A 20,774-nucleotide genomic window follows, 5' to 3' on the forward strand; every position below is an offset into this window, starting at 1 on the left:
TCTCTGAAACTGGGACATCTTACAATTACTAGTTGTTAAGTTGTACTTGACAGCATTTTTTTTTTCTTAGTGGTACATAAAATGTTTTGCAATTACTGGTGTCTTAGATTTGATGAAACATGTTATATAGTTCCTATACTTTAAGTCCTGGATGAAATCAGCATTCAACTCTGACTGGCTTACTTTGATTTATTCTTTCCTACTTTAACTATTTTTCAATCAGACTAGGGGAAGAAAGAAAAAGAGAAACGAAAAAAGAAAAAAACAGTATCTACTGTGTTTCAGGTATACTAGGTGCTTTTATGTAAATTATTGCCCAGTAAATGAGCTTCAACAAATTAAAAGACTTAGGTATTTAAAGGAGCACCAATGTTCTTCGGAAATAGAAACACGGAATTTCAAAAGTAAAGGGATCTCAGGAGATATCTAGCTCCAGTTTTCTCAGCATGAAACTCTTTTTATAATTATCCTCAACAGTGTGTCTATTTTACAAGATTTCTTCAATTGTTTCTGCCTGTCAAGACCTTTTGGACTCTTCTTTTATACTGGCTATCTGCTTTGGCTAAACATATCGTATCTACATTAATTTTATAGGTAAATTGTTGAGTACAATTAGGTCCAGCCAAGGTTCTGTAGCATAACATTAGAGACATCCCTCCAAGTTGACATAGCTCCACCAATCAAGCCTTTTTGGGTATAATTGTTCAAACAATTATGAATCATCCCAACTACTAAAACACTTTCCTGCTTAGGGATAAATTTCACTTTCTTTAAGGTGGCACTCAAAAGACAGTTTTTTTGTGATCTGACTCCTCTCTAGCCTAGACTTCTGCCACGTCCCACCATGGTGCCTCCATTTTAGTCAGTTTAAACTGCTTGTTTCCCAAATCCTTCATGTTATTCATGGGTCTTCTCCCCTACTGTTCATTCTGTGTGGAATGCCTTTTATTCTCTTTATGTAGTAACCCCCAAGTATCCTTTAAGTCTCACCTCTAGTGTTCCCTTGTAAGAAATCCTTTCCTGACAAATCACTTATCTCTTCATTAGACTTAAGTACCCTTCTTCAGTGCTCCCAAGCCACCCTTTGCTTCTTTCCATTGGAGTACTTCATATATTACCCTGTAATTGTTAGAATTTTTAGTCTGTCCCTCTCACCAGAAAGTAAGTACTTTGAGGGCAGGATTCGTATTTATTTCTTTGCCCTTGGCACACAGTATGGCACTTACTATTGGTTTTTTAAATTAATTCAAGCATGAATTATGAAACCTTATTAAATAACCTGCTGAATGTGGATTTCCATGATCAGTTTATCAATGCTGTGAAAATAAAATGAGCTTGATTTCAGCTATTCCCTCTTGTATATGCACTGCATTGCCATTCATACCACTTTAGAGGGCTTATCAAACTGTTTATACAAATATGTTTCTCAACAGACTGAGGGCCTAAGGTCAAAGGTTTGTATCTCATTACTAGGGTAGATAATCAATTCGTTTATTGAACGAATAGTGCTTTATCCTGGCTTCTGATGATCTTGTTCCTAGAGTCAAGTAAATTTGTTAGTAGTTTCCAGGACATAGTTTTTTAAATTTTAAAAACTGGGCAAGTTGTAATTTCCACTCTTTCAGAACCCTTCATTTTTACGGTGTTTCTGAATTCATATCTGCAAGTTTTTTCAGCACCCAGGATGTAATTCGTTTGGGTGTGGAGACTTGAGACTCCTTTAAATCAGTTAACTGTCTCAGACTTTAACTCCACCATGTTATTTTACATTTTAGAGCCTGAAGACCCTTCAAGCTGGTATCTTTTTAGTGGGGGTGGTTTGGGACAGAAGGGAGATAAAGCTTGAGTACTAAATACTTTACTCTTTGTATCTTTTCCATCCTTGCTCTTGCTAGAAATGTATTTGTTGTTGCCATTAAGCATCTTTTTTCTCTTGCAAGCCTTAGTTCATTCTGGATTTGACTCTTCTAGAGAACACAGGTATTATATTAAACATCCCTCACATTTGTATTTTAAAAACTTCAAAGTGTTTTTTTGCAGTTTCCTTGGAGGTTCACGAAGCTGGTTAGGAAGATATGGTTACGGTTGAGTTCATGTACAAATGAGCAAATTGAGACTTCGAGTGGTTCAATGATTTGTCTGAAGTCACAAGCAAGAAGGTGGCAAAACTAGGAGTACAAGAATCCTAATCCAGTGAAGCCAAACTATTTCTACTAATGTGAAAAAAGTTCCAAGTAATTAAAATTTTATAACTTCATTTAAATTATTTGCAAAACTCACACTAAAGTTCTGTAATTTCTGGTATGTTACAAGAAGTCTATACGAAAAATATTACAGTGCCTTACTACATGCTAAGTGTTGCATTGGAACTGTATGCAAAATAGACCAAATTTCTGCCCTCATGGGGTCATCTGGTAGCAGAGGCAATCAATTATAAACTGCAAAAAACACTGTGAAGTCCCCATATAGTGTGTTACAATAAGAATATATAACAATATAACAAGGGGCTCTGATCTGAGGCAAGGGCATATGTGGTAATTAGGGGGAGGCCTTAAGGCAAGAATAACCGTGGGACTTTCAAAGAACTCAAATGCCTAGGAGGCTGGCTAGGAGAACGGCCCATTCTGGGGCTTGTGGAGAAGTAGGCAGAGGACAGATCATCTAAGACTTTTGGTATCTATCTTTAGAGCAAGAAGCAGCCATAAAGGGTTTTAAGCTACCAAGTAAAGAACATACTGAAAGTAGAGACACGAAGTTAGGAGGATATTGCAGTGGTCCACCCAGATAAGGTTCTTTTACCTAATCACCTTTATAGCACTGCATGGTGCTAATTTAGACTAAGGTCAGGCCAAGAGAGATAGAAATGGACATATATGATAGTAAATACAGAAGACCAACAGTTTTTGATGACTGGTTACCAGGAAGAGTTTGTGGTTTGCACAACTGAATGGATGGTAGTGCCATTCACAGTGACAAGGAACACTATTAAGGACCGGGTGGTTTTTGTGGAGGAAGATTGCTGATTTTAGTTAAAAGTAGATTTACTCAAGAAAAAAAAAAGCAGAATCAAGACAAACTCAGGCATTCTGAATGCAAGCCTGTAAGACACTACATGGTTTGGGGACTGTTGAAATGTATCACTCAGTAAGATTTTTTTTTCTCTGTAGTAGGGAGTGGCAAAGTAAGGAAGTTTTTAAAACATCAACCTTTTACCTTCACGAAAGGTCATTCCTGAAACAGTTCTGGTGGGTCGCTCTGAAAGAAAAAAAAACACCTCAAACAATATTAAACAGAATTTCTGGTTATAGCTATAGGACCCTGAGAATGAGGGTTCTTTAGGTTTCAGTCCAGGATTGATGTCTTCTAGCGTATACACAGGAAGATATTGGAAACTGTAGAATTAGTATCAGTATAGATGACTCAGGAATACCTGCGCAACAGTTAAATTTATCTTTTACCATGAGCCGAAACCAGACTCTCTTCCTTTCTCTTTTGTTTTTGCTTATGTGAACCCTTCAAATAACCCAGTGTGCCCTTTGGACTTTTATACTCTTAACTATATGTTCTTGGGGGCATGGGGAATTGACTTATCTGAACTAGTTGTTAATAGAGCAATACACCCTGAATATCTTGTTAAGCAAAGCCTGAACATTTCATTTAACATGCCTGAGAGATAATGGTTTCCATTAAATGCCCGTTTCCCTAGAAACTAACATTTCAAAGGTTATTTACTACAAATAGTTTGAATAGAGCTCGAACAGCATTTCTAGCTTTATCCTGAAGTAGATGTTCTGCCTCCAGACTTAAAAACCTACAATGAGCCTATAGCTCCAAATATTTAATAATTCTGTAGTAACAATTTTGTCTCAGGCATATCTTGATAATAAAATCATTAAACAGAAAAAAATTTGTTAGAACATGTTGTAATTTTGATTCTAGACTTGTGGTAAATGTATATTTGTACCTTTACTAATAAGCTGATATTATTTATAAAGTCACCTCATCAAGCTCATTAGCAAATACATACAGGTATACCTCGGAAATATTGTGGGTTTGGTTTCAGGCCACTGCAGTAAAGCAAATATAATGAAGCAAGTCACATGAAAATTTTGGTTTCCCAGTGCATGTAAAAGTTATGTTTACACTACACTGTAAGTGTGCAACAGTATTATGTCTAAAAAAGCAATGTACATACCTTAATTTAAAAATACATTATTGCTAGAAAATGCTATCATCTGAGCCTATAGTACCACTAACATCAAAGACCATTGATCATAAGAAATATAATAAAGTTGAAAATATTGTGAGAATTACCAAAATGTGACACCAAGACACAAAGTGAGAAAATGTTGCTAGAAAAATGGCACTGATAGACTTAACGCAGGGTGCCACAAACCTTCAATTTGTAAAAAACTCATTATCTGCCAAGTACAATAAAGTGAAGTGCAGTAAAATGAGATATGCCTGTACTTATGTAAATAATGTGCTACTGATGTCAAGGGGCCAAGGTCACTTGCATGTGCAATATATTCCTTGTAGAACATTTCAAAATGTTCACCATATTCCATGTTTTTACCTCTCAATCTGTAGTTCTTAATTCATATGGTGAACTTGGCAGAAGTTCTGCAGGAAAAGATTCCCAGGGATTCACTACCATCTTGAGCTTTCAAGTCTTAGATTTTGCCATGATGTAGCACAGTGGGTCACAATGTAAAAAGTATATTTGCCTAAGGTAGGGAACATGTCTGTCTCTAAGCAGCTTGAATTCTTAACAAATATTGCAGAAAAAATATCGTTTCCTTCAGTAAGCCATTCAAAATAGGGTTTTTCAGAGATTGGTTTTCAATACTTAAAACCACAAACAGTAAAGAAAGGGTGTATGTAGTTGGGCAACGAGTACCCCTCCCCCCCAAAAGCTTGATTTGCAGTTATTTTTATTTATTTTAAATTATTTATTTGGCTGCACCGGGTCTTAGGTGCTGCACATGGGATCTATTTTTTTTTAGTTGCAGCATGCAGGATCTAGTTCCCTGACCAGGGATCGAACCCGGGCCCCCTGCATTGGGAGAATGGAGTCTTAACCACTGGACCACCATGGAAGTTCCTGCATACATAAAGTTAAATTGTTTTAAAAGTTAGAAAAAAAATCAGAGGTAATATAAACCATAAGACAAAAAAATTTAAAATAAAAGTTGAAACAACATACAGGATTCTTTGCTTTTACTTCTGCTGTCAGAAACGATTTTAAAATGACCACAATAATTTTGGGATCTGTCCTTACTCAGCTTAAGTTTGGACAAAAATATTTTAAACAGCAGCTTATAAAAAATGTGCAGAGCTATTTTCAGTGGGTTGTTCATATGTGAACAACACTTTTCTGGGAGTTGCCTGGTAGTCCAGTGGTTAGGACTCCGTGCTTTCACTGCCAAAAGCCCAGGTTCAATCCCTGGTCCGGGAACTAAGATCCCCCAAGCCGTGCGGCACAGGCAAAAAAAAAAAAAAAAACCAAACCCGTGGGGCACGGGAAAAAAAAAAAAAAAAACAAGCCCCCCCCACTTTTCTTATGTTTCAAAAACATCTGTGTGATTTTAAAAAATAGGACAGAACTAAGCTTTAAATATTTGAAGGTAACTTGTTTAGACTAGAAAACATCAAACCGATCAGCCTAAAAGGAATTAATACGTAGGTACATATACAATTTTCCTGTATATTATACACCGAGGTATGATTAAAATCTTTAAAAAAATAAAATACTTCAGATGAAGAAGTTGAAACTCCATTAGTCAGTTTTTAGGTTGCCCCTTTTCATTTATAAGTGACATAAAAATACTACTACTTTTTACACAAATTTAAGACAAATATTTTCAACAGAATGAGACACCACAATGAAGGCTTCATGAATAATTTATTCCATTTGAAGTTTTTTTTTGTTTTTGTTTTTTTTAAAAAGTATAAACCTTTTCATTTCCTCAATCACAATTTGTACAACTCAGTGTTATGGCATTCGGCAGCAATAGTGTTTGTTCCTTCTTCTTTTTTTGTTGCGTTAAAGAAAAAAAAAAAAAAAAAGCAATTGGACCATATTAAATCTCACTGCTAAACAACAACTTTAAAACGCCCCTTCATAAAGTGACCAAGCTATTCTGAGAGAGTTGATGCGGACATGTCCAGTAATGACATTACAATTTGTAGTTTAAACTCAGTAACTTTAAGGTCCACAAATCCAGTTTACTTTGAAAACTAAAGCTATTTTAAAACTTCATGAATACATCAACCTGAGGAGTATTTTAGGTCCCAAATCCAGTTTTTAAATTAATACTCCACAAAAAGGAAAACATATATATAAAAATTTAAACACAGTTCTGGGCCCATTAAAACACCAAGAAAAATCGAAAGGTTAAGATTTCTAGCAGGTTTTTTTGAGGGGTGGGGGGAAACAAAAAAAAAATGTATGTCAAAAACATTTTTCCTTAATTTAGACAAACTAAACTCTGAAGAGGAAACCCAGACCAAAACATCACTCATGCAACATTAAATGTATTAATAGACTGATATGCGATGCCATAGTGGATGAATAGCAAATTATATGATGCAACAGCATTTAAAAACTTCCTTTTAATGTATTCAATTTGAACATTTTAAATAATGCAACATAGTACTTTGATATTACAGTATTAACATAGTGCTTGATTAAAGATCTGCAAATCTTTGTAGTAACACATTAAGTTAAAAAATTACCTCAGAAGGTAAATATGAAGACGAAAGGAGAATATTTTAATACAGTAATCTGTGCCATACTGACAATTGAGTACGAATACAGCTGAGGATAGTTGACTAAGTAGTAAGAGCTTAATTTTAGTGGTTTAAGAAAAGTTAGAAAGATTTAAAAATTACAGCTACTTTAAAATTTAAGGATTACATATAAGTACACTTGGTGGCCTTCTGGCCAAACAATAAGGTGTACAGAAATTTATTCATACAGTGTTAATTCACAGTCCTGATAACTGAATGGCTTGCATAAGAAAGGTATGGCTAGATGTTTCTCACTGGCTGGAAGCAGACATTATATAACTAATCTTTTAAAATGCCAAAATATTCAACTCCCACCCTGCTTTGTAATGGATAACTGCACAAAAAACAGACATTAGCACTGTAACAAAGAAGTCAAGGTGTTGGTGATCAACTGGTATAAAGTATATTACTTTGCTTACCTATTTAAACAGAACTACCCATACTTGTCTGTGACAGTACATTAGTAGTCAGATCCATCATCCTGCATGAAAGGCTTAATTTATTTATTTTTCCTGAAACAAATCTCCTGACCTTTTCTAATGGCTATTTAATAATTTTCTATTTGAGTGTGAATTTATATATGAAGGGCAGAAAAAAAATCTTATCAGTAAATCCTGTATATTTGGGAACTATTCCCTGATTCCCAGATAAAAAGGAATTGTATAACGGGTTCCTTCCTTATGGCTCCATATAAAAGAAACTATCGGAATAATTTTTTAAAAATCTGTTTTCAAACTGAGGTGTGGTTACTATAGGCTAGTGATTTAAACAATTGAGAATACAGCTTTTATTTGTAAGAGTCACTATTGAGTTAATAAAATATATAAAAAAGGATACTGTTTTAATAGAAATTCCAAATAAGCATCTTTCCCCTCAAATCTCAGACAAGTTTTTTTTAAAGTACAGAACAAAACATGCCGACATAATCTGTAGTGTGTTAGCATAATTTAAGAACAAATGCAGAGATGTGATCTTTAAATTTTAACTTCAAAATATGCTGACCATTGGGATTGCATTATAATTTTGAAGAAATGATCAAAAACCTGTCACCAATTGTTTTTTTCTATAGGAAAAACAAGACTTGCTGCTAATGTTTCAATATACACAATTTGAAGAAATTATATTGTTCATAAGAAAGTGATATTTAAGCTAAGCATATAGTATTTACAAAACAAGTTTCAGTTAAAAAAACAAACAAAAGCCAACCAAAAAGCAACAAAACATACCAAATTACAGTTTTGTAAATACAATTAATTTTGTCCTTGTAGAGAATTAGTGAACATACAAATTCAAAATTTAGCTAGACTGCTTCCAAGAAAGACAGGTAGACTTGGCGACTGTGAATTCAAGTCAGCGACACAGGTAGGAGGCTAACTTGGACTCTCTTGTGAGCAGCACTGTAGAAAGGATTTTTTAAGGGGATAAAGCCTGCATAGAAGCAGTTACACCTTGGCATGTGCAAACAAGAGGGAAAGATGTATTGAAGGAAGGGGTGAATTAAAGTCCCTAAAATTCAAGTCCCTTCTTTAGGGAGGTGAGAACCTCCTTGGCATATGCCCTGCCTTAATCTGAGCTGTGTTACAGAAAAGTACAGACTCTGGTGTTTGGGACTGCCATCTCCAAACCAAGAAAATTAAATAAATAAAAAGGCAAAAGGAAACAGGTTAAGTTTAGAAAATGGTTCTTTAACTAGTGGAATAGTCTGAATACCAGAATTCACTGAGGATCTATTTACACCACAGTTTGATTGCACTCACACATCCATACATATGCATACTCTCACACACATTCCCAATCTTTAATTAAAAAAAAAAAAGAAGTCAATCAAGAGTGACTGCTCTTAAAATAATTTGTAAAATGCCTAGAGCTGGGCTAAATTTCAACTTTATAGCAGATCCTGAAGATAATTTTCATAAGTAATAATATTCCCATGCCTAGATGTGCCACTGTTAAAACAACAAAAAATGTAAGCATGTAACATTAAACACCAAAATTAGTTTAAGCATTCAGTAGCAAATGTTTTTCTTGTAAAACTAAGTTTCTTTCACTGGAAATGGCCTGAAATATTAGTCATAGCCCTAAACCATAGTACAAAATATAACTGAAGAATTCTCATTTTATTCTAAGTTAAACCACCTAACAATATCACTTGTATATTGCCATCATGTTATTCTTGTAAAGGTGTGACTGATATATAAAATGTTGTAAGACCCGGTACCTTTTCAATTTATAAACACAGTGAACTTCATTACTGTACATGTACTCTGCAACTACAGCTTAGCTGTAAATCCTCCACACACAATGGTATGGACATTATTCCCCCTCTATCCCCATTAAACTGTACATCAAGACAATACAAATTTACTGTCCCACCCACCCCCTTACAAAAAAATAATACTCTAAAAGCAACCCTACTGCAACTTTTTAATTAAGACGATTACATATATTTTAGACCAATTGCTTTAAAGCAAGAAGGCAGTATAAACCTTCTAGGAAAATTTTTATAAAAGAGGTTAAGAAATATAAGACAATTTATACATTTAAAAACTTACAATAAATAAGAGATGCAGGCAATTTGAATACTAGATACTATAATCCAATACAAGAACATCTTGATGTTCTGAAGCCATATGTTGAAATTCATTGCTCCTCATGTTTCCTTCTCCATGCTTTTAATATTCATTTAACATGACTGGGTACTATGGCTCATTACTTTTCACAAATACTGTGACTGGAAAAAAAAGGTTAATTTTGCTACGAAAATGTTATAATACGCTTTGCATGATCAGTCATCATCCTAAAGAGTTCAGTATAGTCAATGAAAAATAACAGGGTTATCGCCCATACCCCCAAGTCAAAACAATATTTGTTTAAGTAATAAGAATTAGACCCCATCACAAATGACTTTCACTGAGAAGATAATTGTAACTTAATCTTGCAGCGAAATATCTTTTTCCCTTGTTCTTTTCTTGCACAGTTCCATCAAATGAAGATCACAGCATATTCATGATAAAGTTATATAACTGATTCAGCACCACAAAATGAATTGGGAGACATGAGCGTCTGTCCTGGATTGCAGGGTCACAGGTTAGCCAGGAGAGTGCATTGTACTGTTCCAAAACAAACCTGAAAAGCAAGTAAACTATATAAGTCACGTATTTACTTGCGCTTTAAATTCTGGAAGCAATTTCCAATGATGGCATCTAAGATTCAAAGTCAATTTAAAGAAAAAAGTGGAAGGTATGAAATAGAGAGTCTTGGGGAGACTAAGGAAAACTGATTTTCATTAAAATTGTTCTCAAAAGTAGATTACATGTGTTAGAAAGAAAAGCACTCACTCTGAATGATATATAATTCATCTAGCAATCCAAGGGTGCACAACTGTAAACTACCGCCAAAAATGAGAAAAATACATAATGATCAACATTGTATTCTTGCAAAGTTGTTATGGAGAACTCTTAATGGTAAAAAGAGCTGTACCTGAGGACATCTGAAGTCTGATTTGAGTCAAGTGGGTGGGAGTGTTTACTGTGAAGCAGCTCGTCAGATTGCACTGAAGGCACGTGGAGGTGCAAAGAGGCCTAAAAAATAACAGGTAATCAGTCAGCCAAATGGAAAAAATCTGTTGGTTTTACCTTATTCTCGCAAGGTCTCTTCCTTGATGAAATACATTTTAGAGCTATGTAATGAATGGGAGCCACTATAAACATGTTTGATCTTCTTCTTTAATTCATTATGTAAGTAATTTTTAAGTGCGTACTTAAAACTTTTTCAGCTTTATTATTTTTGAGACCGTGTAATAATCCTGAAAAAAGGATCTCTAATTATTTGCTAAGTGTAACCTGCCTAGATGTGTAAAGTAAATGTTTAAGAAAGCACAAAATTGATAAACCTGAGTACAGTCTCTAGGTTACATAGACTATGCAAATTAACCTAGGTCTAACACTGAAAAAAGTAATAGAAGTAAACATATGCAAATATTTTACTTATAAAGTGATAAATCTTTTTTTTTTTTTTTTTTTTTTGTGGTACGCGGGCCTCTCACGGCCTCTCACTGCTGTGGCCTCTCCCGTTGCAGAGCGCAGGCTCAGCGGCCATGGCTCACGGGCCCTAAAGTGATAAATCTTAAGCAGAGCTACCTCTGGTGGAATTGTGAGCACCGATGCATTCTTTTGCCCACTCAATTTCATAATGGAGGCTCAATAACAACTGGCACACCCATTTAGGTATGGCAATGAAGAGTGAAAGAAAGGAATGTGGTACTCTTTTCACATTTCAGTTCCTCGACCAGGGATCAAACCAGAGCCCCCTGCAGTGGAAGTGCACAGTCCTAACCACTGGACCACCAGGGAAGTCCCTGTAGAAACTCTTGACAGGTCTCATTCTGTATACTACTGTAAAAGGTACTATTTTATATTTAGGTGTTCTCTCCTCTACGACTGTAATATACGTATAAAATCTTGTTGTATATTCAGAAATATAACCAAAAATATGTTTCAACTGCCCATAAACTCTTGATTTGAGTTATAAGCAAAAGTCTCTCATGTGGCAGATCACTACAAATAAATGAATGTAATTAGTACCAGTGCTCTAATTTCAATGATAAAAAGATTTTTTAACCACCTAAGTAACAACCTATTTTTTTCCCAAGCCAAGAGAAACATACCAGATGGTTTTATTTGCCTATGGTATAGAAATAAAATGGGATGTATGAAAACAAAAGGTGAACAAAATTATGGTAAGTTATGCCTTACCTGATAATTCAGACCAGAAGTCCTAATCTTGTTACACTGTATGTGAGGGTGAATGCCCACTTTACACTATCCTCTCTGCAAATATTGAGTAGAAAAGAATCTGGATAGTCCCTTGGACTTTTTGTGAAGTGGTGTTTCTTAAAAATATGTTCTGTGAAACACTATTAATAGGTGTTACACAACCCGTTTCCTGTGTATTAAAGTAAGTTTGGGAAATGGTAGGTAAACAATGTTATTTGCTGCTGTTTTTCAGAGCTTTTAATGTGTATTCTAACAACAAAAGGGGAGTGGGGGCAGAAAGCACATGTAGCACTTCCGAAAGGACCAAAGAACACCTTGTTTTGTAGAAACTCCAAGGATTACTATGATGCAGAAACCCCCCCTTGGGAATATGTTCTTGTAATGAGATCTGTATAGACCACTGCACAACGAAGAGACTGGAAGGGGAAGAAAAGTCATATGCTAAAACTATTACCTTGGCCAACACTCTCAAATTATATTACCTCACTAATACTCAATTCAGATCAACAGCTCTTGTATTCTTCATGAATGTGCCACACCAATTCATTGCTTAATCACACATGTCACTGACTCAATGGTATGTGAGCCAAGGGAATCAAGGTTTAATAGCAACAGGCTTAAAAGACAGCAACAAGCCTATTGCTTAAAGTACCCACTAAAATATAACCCTAAAAAAGTAAAGCATACTATTCAATTTTTACCCTACAAATAAAAATCAGTTGGCAAGTAGTTAACTTAGCATGATTTATGGACTAAATCAGTCAACTTCCGGTGGGCTTATATAAGTGAAATCAGATCTAAATTTGTTATTTTGGAATAGTAGTAGCAGCAGCAGGAACAAACTCTAGAGATAGGGCTTTCACGTCTCGTTTTACCATTTTATGATTTATCTCTACCTTGTTATATAACTTGCTAATGAATTTGTTTCGATAAAATAAGTCACAGTGGGTCTGAGAATCTCATTACTTGAAAACCACTCAATAGTTTTAACAGCAATTTACACAAAAAAGCTAGAAAGCTTTTTTAAGGAGGTAGTAAATGGATCTAAATATCAAATATTTTTACAAAGATTATGAAATGTTTAATTCCCAAAATAATGAGGCATAATAGGAGTGCAGAATGACATAATTCAAAGAATAACACTATATAATCATGAAAGATCCAGGTTTTAATCTTGAGTCTACTACCAATTTATGACTTTGGACAACTGAGTTTTCCTGAACTTTTAATATGCTCACCGAGAAAATGAAGAAGTTAGATTAAGGGTAATATAAGGTTTCTCCCAGCTCTAAACGTCTATACGTGCAGCTGAAAATAACTAAGAGTAAGGGTCCCAGAAATTCAATTTAAAGTTATTTAAAGGTTTAAACTTAGTATGAATTTAAGAATTACAGTTGCTTCATAATTAGATTCCTAATTCTCTCTTGTCTAGAAAGTCGTATATGGCAATTCATTTAAGACCTCAGACAAAAGCTACAAGAGTTCAAAAAGCCACTTCTATGTTTCTTAGGACTTAAGCCGTCAACTAGCACTGCTTAGGAATTGTCCCAAAAAAAAAAAAAAAAAAAAAGCAATACCTTAAGAAAAAGGGGACACTGATATTGTGCTTGAGGACATGCTGACCAGAACCAGTCAGGTAACGGACCCGCTTTGGCAGTTGATACAAAGTAACCAAGGGCCAATGGTTGCTGAAGAATATTAGTTACTTCATCATGAGATTCTGTTGAAAGTAGCCGATCAGTACCCTGACCCTTAAAAAGACAAAATTAAAACTGTGTTAGTTCATTTGATATAGCTAGCACTAGCTATAAATACAGAATGGTCTATGGCAATCAGTCTCATTGTTTTATTACTTCAATTTAAAAAATACTGAAGGATATTTTAGAAAGTCAATTGCTATGTATCATAATTTGCATTAAATAATGAGTTTTAAGAGTTGCATGAGGAAATGAATATACCAACTATTTAACAAGTTTGTATTATTATGTCAAGCCCGTGTTCAGTGTGTGTGTATATAAACCTTTGCATCTGACTGAAAAATACAAAATATTCAATGAACTTTCTAACTTATTTCCTAATACGCCCTCAACTAATTCCTGACCATCACACCCCAATCCAAAAAGTGGATTAAATTTAGCTTTGTTTATCTAGCACTATCTATAAAATGCAGTTTATTATAATAGAGTTTTGGAAAGAAATATGGCAACATGAAGAGACAACTATAAAGTGATGCTCATATCCTTTAGATTAGTCAATGCATTGTTTGGTATTTATTTTAAGGAAACATAAAAAGAAGAAAAATGATATACATGGAAATGCTCATTGAAATTATTACCTAAAACAGAAAAAAATAAAAGACTTAAATGTCCAACGTCTGGGGAATGATATAACAAATTATGGTAAAGCAACAATGTAACATTGAAAAGCTGCTAAGGGAACTCCCTGGTGGTCCAGTGGTTAGGACTCCATGCTTCCACTGCAGGGGTACACGCGTTCGATCCCTGGTCGGGGAACTAAGATCCCGCAAGCCGAGCGGCCAAAAATAAAAAATATAAAAAGCTGCTTATACTTTTTGAAAGCTGAAACATGTGAAAGGAAGGTAATTTTCTAAAAGCAAAAATGGTTTCTGGGAATTCCCTGGAGGTCCAGTGATTAGGACGCCGCACTTTCAATGACGAGGGCACGGGTTCAATCCTGGTCTGGGAACTAAGATCTTGCAAGCTGCACAGAGCAGCCAAAAAAAAGGTAAAATTGATTTTAGTAAAGAGGTATGATTATTGGTGCTTTTCCTTATATATATATATTTTCCATAATCTCATTTCTTTCCAGTTAAAAAAGAAAAAGGAGGAAAGGATGCAAGGTAAGGTTGGACAAAGATGCTTTTTTATTTTAAACTTATGTACATTACAATAATCAAATAACCACTATATATAATTTCATTCAAATAATGATGTTATTCAAATGAAGTCCAATTAGTTTTGAGTTCAAATAGAAGGACAAGACAGCCTGCTTCCATAGCTGCTAAAAATGGGGGGGCGGGGAACGCGAGGGTCAGTGTTTTTTCTGTTATTAGAAAATAATTTTCTTATAAAGAAAATTATTTCCTTTATGTTCCTTGTCACAGCCCTGATACGAATGGCAGCTTTTAGAGTAATATACTGATTCTCAGATAATATAATCCTATATCCTGCTATGGTGAAGTAGCAGGAAAACTATTAATATAAAAGAAGGATTAATGCCAAGTAGTCTAGAAAATACAAAGTCCGAGAAAGCAGAACCTTAGAGACTCTCTTAATAACGTACAACTCAACATACTGATGTCTCTAAGGTAGAAATACATGAATGTACTGCTGTAATGTCCTTGCTAATTTTCAAGGAAAAAAAGTGTTCTATTTCACTGATATAATCCGTTACTAAGTTAATGAATGACATTTAGATAAACTGAACTTTTATAACAAGGTTACCTTGCCAGCATCACCTCCATGGGGGTAATGAGATCCTGGAGAATGAACAGGAGATCCCGTTGGAGATGCAGGAAGGATATTAATGATATCAGGGTCAAGATCATCTCCTGTGTCTAACAAATCAAAGATACCCATTCCATCTGCTCCATCTATACAGGAGGAAGAAAAAAATTAAATACTCCATTTTTCATATTCTATGGTCATTTACAGGAGAGAGTTAATGGATTTTAACCAAAATGAGTTAATTTAATCAACATCTACCAAATGTCTACTATGCGCCAACTATTGTGCTGGGAGCCAAATAATCAACTATGCGTAAATAAGCATGTGGTAGTCTGAATAATTGCCCCCCCCCAAAGATGTCCAAATCCTAATCCCAGGAATCTCTGAATATGTTACCATAAAGAACTTTGCAGATGTGATCAAGCTAAAGATCTTGAGATGGGGAGATTATTCTGGATTACCCAGGTGGGTCCAATGTCCAATCACAGGGGTCCTAATAAGAGAGAGGCAGTACCATTAAGAGTTAGTGAAGATGTGACTACACTAAACTGCTGGCATTGAAGATGGAAAAGGGGGCCATGAGAAAGAGATGTAGGGGGTCTCTAGAAGCTGGCAAAGGCAAGCAAACAGATTCTCCCTTACAGCCTCTAGAAAGAACCAACCCTGCAGACACCTTGACTTTATAGCCCAGTAAGACTGAGCTTGGACTTCTGACTTCCAGAACTGTAAGATAGTAAATGTGTGTTGTTTTAAGCCACTAACCATGTGGTAATTTGTTACAAATAGCAATAGGAAACTAATACAAATGCTGGGAATGAAAACATTTAAAATGAGACTATTCACGACTAATTCCTTAATTCTTTACTATTAAAATATTCAAGTTACTGTATAACACACTAAAAGAGGAGAATCATAAATACCCATACTTGTGATTTTAGAGAAATGCCATTTTCTAAGGTAACCACTCAGAGCAACAATGGAATATCACTTATTTCCTTTTCTACTAAAATGCAATCAATAGGTTCATCCAGAAAACTTACAAATTACTATATTATTCTGGCAAATCAAAATACAAAAGAATATAAAATGACCTGCAAAGTTCATGTACAGGTAACTCAACAGCACATACATAAACCTGTACAAATATTTTATGATCCATGTTGGCTTTTAAAATAAGTAAACATTTATGGGATAATTCACAGCACTAGTTCTGATATCAATAAGGTAGAAGAACGGTTGTATTAGTTTCCTGTTGCACTTCAACAAATTACCACAAACTCATCGACGTGAAACAACATACATTATTCTCTTACAGTTCTGGGGGCGAGAAGTCCAAAATCAGTTTTATTGGGTTGAAATCAAAGTGTTAGTCATTAGGCCAAAATGAAGGTACTGGCAGGGCTATGTTCTCCCTTGAGGCTTCAGGGGAAAATCCGTTTCCTTGTCTTTTCCAGCATCTGGATCCGTCTTCAAGGTCAGCAGCATAGTCATTTCTCTCTGACTTTGCTTTCCTCTGTTTCCACCACATGCCCTTCTCCTCTTTTGTGTACAGTCAAATTTCTCTCTATCTCCCTCTTATAAGGATCTATAAGATTGCATTCTGGGCCCACCTGCATAAACCAGGATAATCTCTCCATCTTAGGATCCATAATTTAATCAGATCTGCAAGTCTTTTTTCTGGGTAGGGGAGAGGGCATATAAGGTAACATCACAGGTTTCAGGAACATTCACAGGACACAGATGTTTTGGGAGGTATTATCCAGCCTATAATCAGCAACAATCATCCAGATTTATTTTATATTTGCAAACCTGTACAGAACAATCCACCTACCATTGTTGGGATTGAAAGCTAAGTCCAAATTTTCAGTGGTATAAGTAGCTGAAGCTACTTGCACAGAAGCAGAAGTAGGAAACACAAGTATATGAGTACATGATGTATCCTGTGGGGTATTAAGCTGAGACGTCTGCATGTTTAGAGTGGTGCTTCTTCCAAATACAGAACCAGTTGACACAGAATCTGGAAAGAAAATGAAAGGTATTTTTTCTTTTCATAAATGAAAAATCGATTTTACAAAATACTTAGAAACTTAAGTGCATAAAGAATTAAATCTGATATAAACTAAAAATAGCTAACCTGGCATAATAACAAAAGAGCCTTGGGGTTCCATTGCTACCAAGCAAGCACTGAGAATGCTGGGAGAGTCTGCAGCAGATATACCACACATTCTACACATGTCTTTCAGCCTTTTACTTAGAGACTGCAAGTTTCGACGACTCAGCAAACAGCTCCAATCTGTGAGCATCAACAGTAAAAAAAAAAAAATAATATCCAAAGTAACAGCATTGTTAACACTGTATAGAACAAAAAGTTAAAACATAATGGTTTTAAAATTAATGTATTCCTCAAGAGTCATCATTAAGTCAAAAAACTCTTATTGCTGACTTTACTCAACAACCTTTATGCCAAGTTTAATGTACATCAATATCAATTAGGACTTGCTGAACACAGGATGAGTTGCACACTAAGCAGAAAGGAGGAAAAAATGGAAAATGACAAGAAGAGTAGTCATAACACTGATATAAAGTTCCAATATGTCCTTTTAAAATCTGAGTTAAGCCATTTGTGGACTGGAAATATGTGGTTCCTCTTTAAAAACAAAACAAAAAACTAGATTTTTATATAACCTTTGCATTTTATTCAGTACCTATTCCTAGATATGGTCAGAATAGTATATGAATTAACATAAAACAGAAATTTACCATTCTCCTGCAAAGTATTGTTTACAAACAGCAGAAGCAAGAAGAACTACAATCCTGCAGCCTGTGGATCAAAAACCACATTCACAGAAAGACAGACAACATGAAAAGGCACAGGGCTATGTACCAGATGAAGGAACAAGATAAAACCCCAGAAAAACAACTAAATGAAGTGGAGATAGGCAACCTTCCAGAAAAAGAATTCAGAATAATGACAGCGAAGATGATCTAGGACCTCGGAAAAAGAATGGAGGCAAAGATCGAGAAGATGCAAGAAATCTTTAACAAAGACCTAGAAGAATTAAAGAACAAACAGAGAAGAACAATAAAAAAACTGAAATGAAAACTGCACTAGAAGGAATCAATAGCAGAATAACAGAGGCAGAAGAACGGATAAGTGACATGAAAGACAGAATGGTGGAATTCACTGCTGCGGAACAAAATAAAGAAAAAAAGAATGAAAAAAAATGAACACAGCCTAAGAGACCTCTGGGACAACATTAAACGCACCAACATTCGCATTGTAAGGGTCCCAGAAGGAGAAGAGAGAAAGGACCCGAGAAAATATCTAAGACATTATAGTCGAAAACTTCCCTAACATGGGAAAGGAAATAGCCACCCAAGTCCAGGAAGCACAGCGAGTCCCATACACATAAACCCAAGGAGAAACAAGCCGAGACACATAGTAATCAAACTGGCAAAAATTAAAGGCAAAGAAAAATTACTGAAAGCAGCAAGGGAAAAATGACAAATAACATACCAGGAAACTCCCATAAGGTTAACAGCTGATTTTTCAGCAGAAACTCTACAAGCCAGAAGGGAGTGGCATGATATACTGAAAGTGATGAAAGGGAAGAACCTATAACCAAGATTACTCTACCTGGCAAGGATCTTATTCAGATTCGATGGAGAAATCAAAAGCTTTACAGGCAAGCAAAAGCCTAAGAGAATTCATCCCCACCAAACCAGCACTACAACAAATGCTAAAGGAACTTCTGTAAGTGGGAAAAACAGGAGAAGAAAATGACCTACAAAAACAAACCCAAAACAATTAAGAAAATGGTAATAGGAACATACATATAGATAATTACCTTAAAAGTGAATGGAATAAATGCTCCAACCAAAAGACACAGGCTCACTGAATTGATACAAAAATAAGACCCATACATATGCTGTCTACAAGAGACCCACTTCAGACCAAAGGACACATACTGACTGAAAGTGAGGGGATGGAAAAAGATATTCCATGCAGATGGAAATCAAAAGAAAGCTGGAGTAGCAATACTTGTATCAGATAAAAAAGACATTAAAATAAAGAATGTTACAAAAGATATGGAAGGAAACTACATAATGATCAAAAGATCAATCCTAGAAGAAGGTATAACAATTATAAATATATACGCACCCAACATATGAGCACCTTGATACATAAGGCAACTGCTAACAGCTATAAAAGAGGAAATCGACAGTAACACAATAATAGTGGGGGACTTTAACATCTCACTTACACCAATGGACAGATCATCCAAAATGAAAATAAATAAGGAAACAGAAGCTTTAAATGACACAACAGACCAGATAGACTTAATTGATATTTATAGGACATTCCATGCGAAAACAGCAGATTACACTTTCTCCTCAAGGGCGCATGGAACTTTCTCCAGGATAGACCACATCCTGGGTCACAAATCAAGCCTCAATAAATTTAAGAAAATTGAAATCATATCAAGCATCTTTTCTGACCACAACGCTATGAGATTAGAAATCAATTACAGGGAAAAAAAAGCATAAAAAACACAAACACATGGAGGCTAAACAATACGTTACTAAACAACCAAGAGATCACTGAAGAAATCAAAAAGGAAATCAAACGCCCGTGAGCCACAACTACTGAAGCCTGTGTATCTAGAGACCATGCTACGTAACATGAGAAGCCACTGCAATGAGAAGCCCTCGCACCACCACAAAGAGTAGCCCCTGCTCACTGCAACTAGAGAACGCCCGTGCACAGCAACGAAGACCCAATGCAGCCATAAATAAATAAATTTATTTTTTTAAAAAAAGTTTTAAAAAAAAGTTAGCAGAAGGAAAGAAATCATAAAGATCAGAGCAGAAATAAATGAAATAGAAACAAAGAAAACATAGCAAAGATCAATAAAACTAAAAGCTGGTTCTTTGAAAAGATAAACAAAATTGACAAACCATCAGCCAGACTCATTAAGAAAAAGAGGGAAAGGACTCAAATCAAGTAATGAAATTGAAACTGTGATTAAAAATCTTGCAACAAACAGGGCTTCCCTGGTGGCGCAATGGTTGAGAGACCGCCTGCCAATGCAGGGGATACGGGTTCATGCCCCGGTCCGGGAAGATCCTTCCAAAAAACTGCAGAGGAAGGAACACCCCAAACTCATTCTATGAGGTGACCATCACCCTGATACCAAAGGCAGACAAAAATACTATAAAAAAAAAAAATTACAGACCAATATCACTGATGAATATAGATGCAAAAATCCTCAACAAAATACTAGCAAACAGAATACAACAACACCATGATCAAGTGGGATTTATCTCAGGGATGCAAGGATTCTTCAATATACGCAAATCAATCAATGTGATACACTGTATTAACAAACTGAAGAATAAAAACCATATGATCATCTCAATAGATGCAGAAAAAGCTTTTGACAAAATTCAACACCCATTTATGATAAAAACTCTCCAGAAAGTGGGCATAGAGGGAACCTACCTCAACATAATAAAGGTCATATACGACAAACCCACAGCAAACATCATTCTCAATGGTGAAAAACTGAAAGCACTTCCTCTAAGATCAGGAACAAGACAAGGATTGTCCACTCTCACCACTATTATTCAACAGTTTTGGAAGTCCTAGCCACAGCAATCAGAGAAGAAAAAGAAATAAAAGGAATACAAATTGGAAAAGAAGAAGTAAAACTGTCACTGTTGGCAGATGACATGATAT

General features: G+C 35.4%; 1 protein-coding gene across 1 annotated transcript in view; it reads right to left on the reverse strand.

Annotated features, from left to right (window-relative positions):
- Positions 1–5,988: 5,988 nt before the first annotated feature.
- MED13 (mediator complex subunit 13) overlaps positions 5,989–20,774 on the reverse strand; it is a 97,125-nt gene continuing 82,339 nt past the window's right edge. The window contains exons 25-30 of the mRNA XM_024127526.3: positions 17,169–17,327; positions 16,866–17,051; positions 15,032–15,180; positions 13,145–13,318; positions 10,273–10,373; positions 5,989–9,918 (exon numbers count right to left, since the gene is read on the reverse strand). Of these exons, the coding sequence (XP_023983294.1) occupies positions 9,786–9,918; positions 10,273–10,373; positions 13,145–13,318; positions 15,032–15,180; positions 16,866–17,051; positions 17,169–17,327 (902 nt within the window). The 3' untranslated portion in view covers positions 5,989–9,785. The remainder of the gene's footprint in view (positions 9,919–10,272; positions 10,374–13,144; positions 13,319–15,031; positions 15,181–16,865; positions 17,052–17,168; positions 17,328–20,774) is intronic.

Source organism: Physeter macrocephalus, chromosome 14 (genome assembly GCF_002837175.3).
Source record: "Physeter macrocephalus isolate SW-GA chromosome 14, ASM283717v5, whole genome shotgun sequence".
NCBI classification, from domain to species: Eukaryota; Metazoa; Chordata; class Mammalia; order Artiodactyla; family Physeteridae; genus Physeter; species Physeter macrocephalus.